Here is a 9744-nt window from a genome sequence, read left to right as displayed (position 1 = left end):
GAGTATTTTTCTTTGCCATTGCTTTCAAATTCTGCCACCAGTACCTTTGCTTTTACAGGGAAGGAATGCAGTCCAGACAGGCTCGAGGTAAACACATAGAGAGGCAAAGTGGAGAACAGCAAATGCAAATACAAGAGACAGAGCAAGAATTTAACAGCAGGAGATCAAAGTAGAAGAACAGAGTACAATGAATGCAGGCACACTGCCACGCAATTCACTTGAAATGCTCTTGCTTGCACATAGCATTCTAGTAACACAGAAACAAAGATTGGCACATGAAATCTCTGCAGTTCTGAGCCCCAGTTTCCCAAACAATCCTGCCCAAGCCCTTGGAAGCACAGGTGGAATCCCTGACCTCCCGACTGACAGCTGCCATCTCATCTTCAGACAGGTACATCTTGCTGATGACATCTCTCAGAGTGCCTCCATCCATGTATTCCATCACCAGCCAGAATTGCTTATCCACAAGGTAGCTGAAAGAAGGAAACAAGGCTGTGGATATGAACGTGCTTCACTGTTGTTCCTGGGTCTCTTTGTGATGAGGACACAGTGAAAGGAATAGACATTCCCTCTAGGCTGTGCAGTGTTTGCAGTCTGTGCTGTCTCGAGGAGAATGACACATCTGTGAAAAAGAGATGTGTTAGATGGCCAGCAAGTGAAAAGTGCAGCTTAGTAACAGCCCAGATAAAAACCCTGTCACACATGGTATTTCTGGAAAAAAAGCACCTAGTGTCCCTGGCAGGCACAGCAATGGAAAAGAGGGGACACAATCCAAGGGAAATCCTCTCTAGGATGATTCATCAGCATGTAGGAGACTTGAAAAAAAATCAAGCCCAACACCATGGAGGCAGTGAACTTACAGGCCACTGACTTACTACAATAGAGCGGATCCAGGTTTTGAACAATTTTTAAACTATCTGTGCTGGGGAAGACTCATGCAGACAAGATGTACTCTCTTCCCAGCCACTGGAGATGAGCAGAGAAATAATGATGATGCAATAATTAACAGCTCTATTTTCTGCCAGTGACCAATGTGGGTTTTTGATCTCTCATGTTTGTGGTACATAAATGAACATTCATGGAGTAAGACCATAACCACTCACCTGTCTAAATAGTTGACCAGGTTGGAATTCCGATTCTTCGTCATGACCATGAGTTCATTGATGGTTACTTCCTTACTTGTCAGTCCTTGAAGATTTATTTTCTTTATGGCCACCTAAAATGACATTGAAAATCAGTAACTTCAGAAGCTGGTGGCACAAAACCACAGAGCACACGGAGTGAGTGATTTTGCAATGACACAGCTGAGCTGAGCCAAAGTGCCTTGTGATTAGACATTGGAGTAATTAGGAACTGACATTCCAACAGCCCATTTCTCTGCTCCCTTGGGGGCCAGTTACAGGACACATGGTCATTGATGTTTTGCCTTGCCCACTTGGTAACAAAGATGTCTTTACTGTCACCCACAAAGCTCTGCCCACACTCTCTGCTGCTCTGTCTGGGATTCAGAAGTAATCTGTGCCTTGGTATTCTCTGGATACATCCTGGGCTCTAAGCAGGGCTTGGGGCTTTTAAGGACTCCTTGCAGATCTCTCCCTATGTGCAGTTCCCAAGTGCAGCACTGCAGGTGGCTAAGGAACTACCAGTAACATTCAGATGCATTTGCTGGCAGCCAGAAATGAGAATACAGCTCTGAAGCTGTAGCCCCAAAGAGCAGGGAGATGCTCTAAGGCACCACCTTTGTTTTAGCAATTGAGAGCGAGTGAGCGCGTCCTTCTCTGAAAGGAACCGCTGCCCTCCTCGCCTTCCTTCTGGCAGCTGAGAAGGACAAAGACTGTCCCAAAGGCAATTTCCAGGCTGGCACCAGTCTGTGCTTCTTGTGCCTTTGCTGCACAGCTCTACCCAAAGCTCCAGCCAGAGCTCACACCAGAGAGGAAAGCCCTCAAGAGCTGCAGCAGAGTCTGCAGGGGCTGTTGACATTTACCTCTTCTCCTGTGGCAGTGTCAAATGCTCTACAAACCTCTCCAAAAGTCCTAGAAACAAAACAAAGCAAAGAAAGAGAAGCCATTTAGAGCCTAGAGTGAAAGCCAGGCCAGACAGGAGATCTGTGCTGTCAGTGCCTAAAACCTGCAGGATGCAGGAGGGCTCTGCCAGAAGGCAGCTCTTGCATTTTCCTCTCAAGTGCATGAGCACTGGGTCTGTTCCTGGAGTGTTGGTGTTTACTGCCTCAGCTCAAAAAGAGAGATTATTCTTCCATCTGGGGTTTCAGTTTCTAAACTCTGCAGTTCTTATCTTGACCATGGAGTATTTCCTTCAGCAAACTCTTGGAAAGAAATGTTCCTGAGAACTGTTTTTTGACAGCTATGATAGGGGCACTGTTGCCCCTATGATAGGAGTAGGTTGCTCTTTCTGACAATGAAGATTGAAGTATCTTTGACCATACCTTCTGACCACACTTAAAAATTCTGACTGGCACTCAGAAGTGGAGCAGTCTAACCCAACTGTCTAAATGAATATATGATTGCAGCTCGCCTGACTTCACACTCGATACACATTCTACCAGCAAATCACCTGGCCCACGTGCATGTAGAAGTAACTGTGTTTGGACTCACCCGCTGCCAATATTTTCCAGTTCAGTGTATTTCATCACAGGATTTCCCATATTCACCATTTTCCCTGAAGGAAACAAAATGCAAGATGCTCACTTGAAAGCAGAGATCCCAGTTTCCAGGAAATACAAAAGGCAGCCCCACTGTCTAGGTCTCTGAGCCCTTTGTGGTCAGCTAGGTGACAACAATGACAACAGCAACAACAATAACAACAGCAACAAGACAGGCAGCTCTGCAGCACAGATGGCCAGCACAGAGACTGATTTTGGACAGTCCTTTGAAGAGCTCTCTTGCTAGGAAGCAATGCACAGGGAGATACAGGAGAGAAGGGCATTTTCTGCACCTTGCAGCAGTTTGCCAGAAGAATGCCTTTCTGTTTGTAAACCAGAGCAGCTCATGCTATAGGTAATCACAACGGGGCTTTCAGCATCAGGATCCTCACCCTTTATGAGCAGGCTAAACTCAAAGATGCCCTAGCCCGTGCCCCATGCGAAGAACCACACTGCTTGTCTTCACCCTGGCAGCGTGGATCAGTCACTCGCGTTGGGCTCGCCCTCTCAGCACTGCACATGTCCCCATCTTCCCAGCGCGGCAGAGTGGGCAAGGACAGCAGTGCTCCTCAGGCGCCGGTGTGACACCGACAGTTGCCCAGAGGAGATGGTGACCCTCTGGTGAGTCCAGGCCCTGCCATGCAGAAGCCAGCCCAGACAAGGGGCTGCTGCCTCGGGGCAGCTCTGCTCTGCAGCAGCCAGCTAGCAGCGGGACTCTCCCAGCTAAGGAAGGCTCCGGCCTCTGCAGTCACACCAGCCATCAGGGGCAGGGCAGCTACAACAACAAGGCTGGCAAAGCCCAAGTAGGAGCACTGACAAGCAATGGGAAGAAGCCACAGTCAGCTTGAGCCCCTTACAATCTGCTGCCCCCATTCAGGACACAACAGGATTGGCTTGGAGATCAGACACACTGAGGTGCAGATCAATGCCCTTCTTGTCCCAACAGGTGATGGTAGACACAGAATCAACTGGGCTCTGTTCTCAGCCCTACCAGGTCTTATGTGAGAGCACAGAACTGGCAGCTGTTATGGTCGAGAAGCAGACTAACTGAGTTATGCTTCAGAATCACAAAAGGCTTGATGTGTTTTACTAGAGACTGATCTGAGTTGGGCCAACGGGCAGGATTTGAACAGACATGGGAATGACTGGGAATCAGGTATGAAAAAGAGCCATGGATCTGAGGAATATATAGCAGAGGGGCTGGAGGCTCACTCCTGAGAAATGCCTACAGTGCAGTTTTATCTGATCACACCACATAGCTGTTTCTCTTGGACATATCCTTATAAACATAAAACTAGGATATTAAATACAGATCGTTATACAGGTATCTTGTTTCTCTTTGAGGGCACAGTAAAAACGCATCTGGCTCTCTATTTGTGCTGTCACTTGATGTTCTTTCAAAGGAGTTCTCCTTTGAGGAGGACAAAAATGTAGTATTCTCATAAAAACAAACTGTAGATGTAGTAGTGGTATTTATAACAGTCCATGACACCAGTAACACACCTGCAGCAGGAGAGCTCCTTTGGGATGGGGGACAATAAAAACCAACCCCGCAAAAAGAAAATCACACCCAAAAAACTTCCAAAAGCAAATTTTAAAAACCCCAAGCCAGTCTGAGCTGCCCTCAGAGGCAGCAGGAACACCCAGGATGCTCTTTTGCTGCCTCAGAGCACAGCAGTTCCTCTGGGGAGTCCAACACCAAACTCAGGAGGAACATGTGGTACAGCTATGCTGACACATGCACACAACACACTGTCCCTCAGACAAGAAATACACCAGACTTACTCAGTAGCTCCAGGTACTTCTCCTCAAGCTCCTGTTTCTGAGCAGCTGCAGCCACACTGGACCTAAACGAGCTGAAAAGGCTCCACTTCTCAGGCTGGGGACTGGGAGTGTCATTAAACAACATTGCTGCTGCAGCAGGTTCCATGTCAGAGCTTGTGTAGATCTGGGAGAAGAAACGAGTTTATGTCAGAAAGGCGGCTGGCAGAAATTAGCCTGAGATCCCATTTCAAATGCAAGCCTTTAGGAAGGTGCTGTAAGCCACATCCAGGGCAGCAGCTGAGATTCAGCAGCCCAGGAAGTCCTTCAGAGCAGCTGTGATAGAGACCAAAGCAGGATGGCACTCAGAGGCATCACCCAACCCTCTGCTGCTCTGTAGAGGAAAAGAAAGAAGGGCAGAAACCACCAGTTTGGTGACTGCAGTGGTTATCACTCTTTCACTCACTGTCTTTTCTAGAGCCTCTTGTTCCTGAAGGAGGAGATTAATTTTCTCTTTGACGATTTTCATTTCTTCCTCTAGCCTCTTCTCCCTTGCCTTGAGCATAGCCTGAGTTTCCTGCAGCTCTCTGTGCAGCTTCTCACTGAAGTTCTGTAAACGGCAAGAGAGAGAAAGTTTCTTGCGTGGAATGACACCCACTCTTACCCTTACCTGGTTTTGTAGATCACCCCTCTGACGATGGAGATTCCAGTGATCTTGTATTCTTCTCATGTCTTCCTTGTTCCTCCTCTTTACTGCCATGGTGGCAATCTGAGGTTTGGGCACCTCTCCTTGTGGCTCTGTCTTGATGTTCTGTACACACAAATGCAGAGCAAATCACAGGGAGCTGCCACCAGGCTCAGCTTTTTCCTCTTTCAGCCTCAAAATCAAATTCATTCCGCCACTTCTTTCTGTTTTCATACCCACCTCTGCTTCCATTGTAACCCTCCCATCCCTGATCTCTGCAGATTACAAGGCTCTGTGCTTCCAGTGCCTGTGGCACTCCTGGCCTCCTCAGTGCCAAGAGCTCTGTTTTATGTCCCTGTTCCTGCCCTTCACTCTGTCACCTGCTTGAGCCAGGCTTACCTGGACATTCCCCTCTAGCTCTTCCACCTGCTGCCTGAGCTGCTCTTCCTGCTCTCGGGCTGGGCACAGCTCTCCCTGAGTCTGCCCTGGCACCTCTGATAAAGCAATCTGCTCATGCTCTTGCTCCAGAAGGGCCTGCACAGAAAGCAAGAGGAGATGGGTTTCAACTTCCCATACAACATTTGTGGACCAAGTCTCTGAGACTGACGGGCTCACACGTTCCCAAAGCACTGTGCTGCTGCTCCCCTGGCTCATTCTCTGCCCATGGGGAGGCACAGATTCCAAAGTGACACTGGCAGTACAGTCAGGGTCCATCTGGGACTGAAGCTCCAACAGCCTCTCAGGCAGCTGACAGGGAAGGTGTGGCATTTCTCAAGGCTCTGCTGAGGGCCTCCCTCCACTTCTGCTCTGTCCCCTTTGTCTTTCCATGGTGACAGACACCCAGCCCTGTCCCACAGCTCCATCCTGGCTCTGCAGGTGGTTTCCAATGTGGGCTCACTCTTTGTGACAGACACTTCTGGAGTTCATGTTCTCTTCAGGCCTGCACCACCATTCCTGCCTTTCTGACATCTACTCTCTTGTTAGAAATTCTGCTCAATCAGGAGAGAAGGACGCATGCACAGATCCTCTGATGGAGGTCAGAGAGCCTCCACAGCCACCTTAGTGTATTATATGGAGGAGGACCAAGGTGTTTATTCTCCTTACTTTGTCAACTGAGGATTATCTCACGTACGTATGACCAAAGTCACTAAAATCACCTGGAACATAAGATTATTCCACCTCTCTAGGAAAGGCAGAAACTTCCAGGATAAACAGTGGGTTTCAGGGCAGGAGAGGCTGGAGGAGGAGAAGGCCTCTGAGGGGAAAAAACCAACCATTTCTGGAGGGGGAAACTTCTGCCTACTAAGACTTTGTGGACAAAATGTGTCTCTTCTCCTCTCCCACTGAAGGAATTCCTTTAGGTAAGCTTTGCACACCCAACTGTCTAGGTGCACAGCTGGGAAGATTCAGATAGATAGACAGATAGGTAGATAGATAGATAGATAGATAGATCTATTATAATCTCTCTCTTACTATACTTTCTGGTGCTACACACATCTACACTTAGTACCCAGTGGCCTTCTTGGCCACCTGGGCACACGCTGCCTCATCTTCAGCTGCTGTTGACAGGCACCCCTGGCTCCTTTTGTCCAAGTCGCACATTTGACCTAAGATACAGCATCCGGAATTTCAAGATCTCTTTCCTGTTCTCAGCAGCACAAGACAGCAGTCAAGGACTTACAGCTTTACCCGACTCTTTCAAAACTGCAGACGTCACCACAAAATATATCAACAGAATCTTGCCTCTCCTAGTTTTTGCCTCAGAAGAAGGGTTCAGAAGTGTTTCTTTTGTTTCTTTTGCCACAAGGGACAAGAATGCCCCCCCACAGCTTCGTGGACAACACAATCATCTCTTTACAGTTTATCAAAAGCCAAAAGACAGGTGGGCCAAAAGACTCAGTAGAAGTGAAGAATTACTCAAGAAAACTGCAGACCAGTTCCACAGGTGCCAAACACAGGTTTCCAGAAAGGGAAAACAAACAAACAAAACCTTGTGATCTCCAGCACTACCACATGTGCCTTTGGCCATAGCACTGCAGAAGCCAAGAGACAGAGCTTAACTGGGGCAAGGAGCCAGGTGCTCACCTAGAGGCACCAGCTCCTTGGTGGCTCAACAAGACAGATCAAAGCCCATTTCCCAGCTCTCGCTGCCCGGCAGGGGAATTGCTAGGTCCTGGCAGGACGCCAGCACTTAGCATCCTCAGCCACCAACAGCAAGTGCTGGCTGGTCAGAAACTTGCAGCTCTGTCTTGCACTAAAGACAGCAGCAGCCACAACTGGCACTTACTGTCTCGGGATATTCAGCTTCTGCTGTGACCACAGTTGGAGGCTTGTGATCATTTTCCTCATCCTTGGTCTCATCTTTGTCCTCTTCTCCAGGAGCAGCAGGAGCCAGAGGGGAGTCTGCTGTGGGTTCTGTGCTCTGTGGAGAGAGAGAAGCATGAGGGACAGGCCATTACCTATCATTTATAATCTTATTTTTGTTCAGCTCTAGAACCAGGTCTACTAAGGATAAACCATAGCAATGGGATTCTAAGTCACTCTGACTAAATTAAAATGGACTGATTCAACAGCACTGAAAATTGCTCTGAATTAGATATTTCACCCTGGTTACTATCAGCAAGCGATGTTCTCTCTGCAAAACCAGGGTTTCAGCTAAAATTAAGAAAATTAGGAAATTGCCAGCAATGCCTTTGTTATTGCTGCTGAACACATGGAAATGGATTTTTTTTTTAGCCTATCCAACTAGCCCTCCTCACCCTAATGCCACAGGCCAAGCTCACAGCTTCCTTCACAATTCTTAAACACTAGAAACATCAAAGGTTCCTTTCTCACTCACCTCAGGATCGGCACCTCGGAATACACGTGTCAGGTGACCTGTAGTGGGCAAGTAAAATGAAGCAGATTCTTTGAGAAAATTAGAGAGAAAAATAACATTTTTAGAAGGCTTTCTGAGATAGCCTCCCAGTTTGCATTTTCAAAGTTGTCCTGCTTGACCCCGCAAACTGAGGAAATGTCAGACTCTGCTGCCACAGACTTTTCCATGGAGGGAATGCAACCCCTGCTGGTTCCCTTGGAAATGCTGCCCACAGACCCCTGGCTACAGACATCCCATTTTTAGCTGAATATGTTGGCAGGAGCTTTCCCAAATCAGTGGCATCCCAATGCTCTTTCTGTTTCAAAATCAACCAAATCACTAAGAAAGAGCAGGAAGACATACAAAAGCCAGGTTAGGTTACACCCAAGGAAAATCTCTACTTACATGCCAGGTGAGTCAGGTAATATCCAGAATAAATAAGTCCATAAACTGTGCAGACTGCCTCAATCAGATCCTCAATCATTGTAACATTGCTGCGCAAGTTTGGAACACAAGAGAAAACAAGTCTCTTGTCATTGCGCAGTTGCCCTCAGATGAACAGGAGGATGCTCCTGCGCTGAGCACGCCCAAGGGCGGCTCTGACACTGAGGCCTTCCGTGCCCCAAGGCAACCTTCTGATGTCACCACTACAACGTGGCAACCATGCCCTGACATCACAAAGCAAACGTTCTGCATTAGTCTGTGAATTTATGCAAAGCAGCCCAACCTTCCTTACAGCAAACACAAATTAGCCGGGGAAGTTCTCCTCTGTCACAAAGTAGCACGAACTCGCCTGGTGGGCCAAACCCTGTTGTTCAAGGGATCCAAGAATAACTTGGAGACAGAAAACAAAGAGAATTTGTAAGAAGAGTGCAAAGAAAGCTATTCAGTGAAGACTGAATGGATGTAACAAAGTTTCTAAAATGCAACAAGTAGCAGAAGCACAGTAGTTTGCAGAAATTGTTATACAAGCACTTGTCTTAGGGAAAAAAAACTTGATGTTGCTAATAGGGAATCAATCATGTATATTATTGGTTAGCAGACATCTGAACATTTATGTTATTGGCCATCCAGGCTCACGCTATTCTATCCAGATAGTGAAAATATTACACAAGCTGTATACTCTTCTAATAAATATTTCTGGATATGCCATGTCTGGGGACTGTGTATCGTTCATACGTTGCAGTGCCCCAAGCACCTACAGCCTGTACTGCAACTGACCACTGAGATGGGACTAAACCAAAGGAAATCAGACCTGTGGCCACTGATGCTTCTGACTAAATCCAAGAATGCCTGTTCCTGTACCAAACCTGCTGCACACAGCTCAGCCTGCTGCTTCACTGCTAGGGCATCTCAAAAAAACATGTGGGGCCTGTGCCTCACCCCTGGAGCTCCTCTGGGCACATCTGTGAGCCACAGAGATAGGATTGGGATGGTCATAAGGAAAGAGAAGGAGAAAGTTACAAAAGAATGTGGGAAGATGTAGAAGGTGGCAGGAGAGGGAAGCCAGTGGGGCCAAGTAAGTAACTTCCATCAAAATTGGGAGCTCCAAGGCAGGACCCCACAAATGTGGTATAGAGACTCATCACCTGTGACTTCTTTCTCAGTTAAAAAGAACAGATAAATATCTGGCCCTTAGCTGTGTGTCTAGGTATGAAGCCATGTTAGATTTTTAAATGTCTCCACACAAGTTTGTCAAGTTTTCTCCAAGCTTCCAAGTTCCCCAGCCCCAGGAGCACTAGTGTCCAGTTTTGTTGGTTTTGCAGGGGTTAGTTTTTGGTG

The 9744-nt window shown here is 47.4% G+C and overlaps 1 protein-coding gene across 1 annotated transcript; it reads right to left on the bottom strand.

Annotated features, from left to right (window-relative positions):
• Positions 1 to 640: 640 nt before the first annotated feature.
• On the bottom strand, positions 641 to 8446 carry LOC148219616 (uncharacterized). Its single transcript, XM_088156415.1, has 10 exons — positions 8368 to 8446; positions 7945 to 7982; positions 7393 to 7527; positions 5505 to 5639; positions 4887 to 5231; positions 4445 to 4607; positions 2613 to 2676; positions 1985 to 2033; positions 1104 to 1216; positions 641 to 668 (listed from the first exon to the last, which is right to left on the bottom strand). The coding sequence occupies exons 1-10, from the start codon at positions 8444 to 8446 to the stop codon at positions 641 to 643; spliced, it is 1149 nt and encodes a 382-aa protein (XP_088012541.1).
• Positions 8447 to 9744: the final 1298 nt, after the last annotated feature.

The sequence above is a fragment of the Sturnus vulgaris genome, chromosome Z (genome assembly GCF_052056855.1).
Source record: "Sturnus vulgaris isolate bStuVul1 chromosome Z, bStuVul1.hap1, whole genome shotgun sequence".
NCBI classification, from domain to species: domain Eukaryota; kingdom Metazoa; phylum Chordata; class Aves; order Passeriformes; family Sturnidae; genus Sturnus; species Sturnus vulgaris.
The sequence above is the reverse complement of the archived record's forward strand: the minus strand, read 5'-3'. Positions and strand labels throughout refer to the sequence as shown.

What these genes read in the sequence shown, in the direction of transcription:
- LOC148219616 (XM_088156415.1), bottom strand. Translation starts at nt 8,446, where the DNA reads ATGATTGAGGATCTGATTGAGGCAGTCTGCACAGTTTATGGACTTATT. An exon ending in CTGGAAAATATTGGCAGCGG is followed by an intron (nt 2,034 to 2,612) that starts GTGAGTCCAAAC and finishes TTTTGTTTCTAG; the next exon opens with GACTTTTGGAGAGGTTTGTA. An exon ending in CTGGTCAACTATTTAGACAG is followed by an intron (nt 669 to 1,103) that starts GTGAGTGGTTAT and finishes GCTGTTACTAAG; the next exon opens with CTGCACTTTTCACTTGCTGG.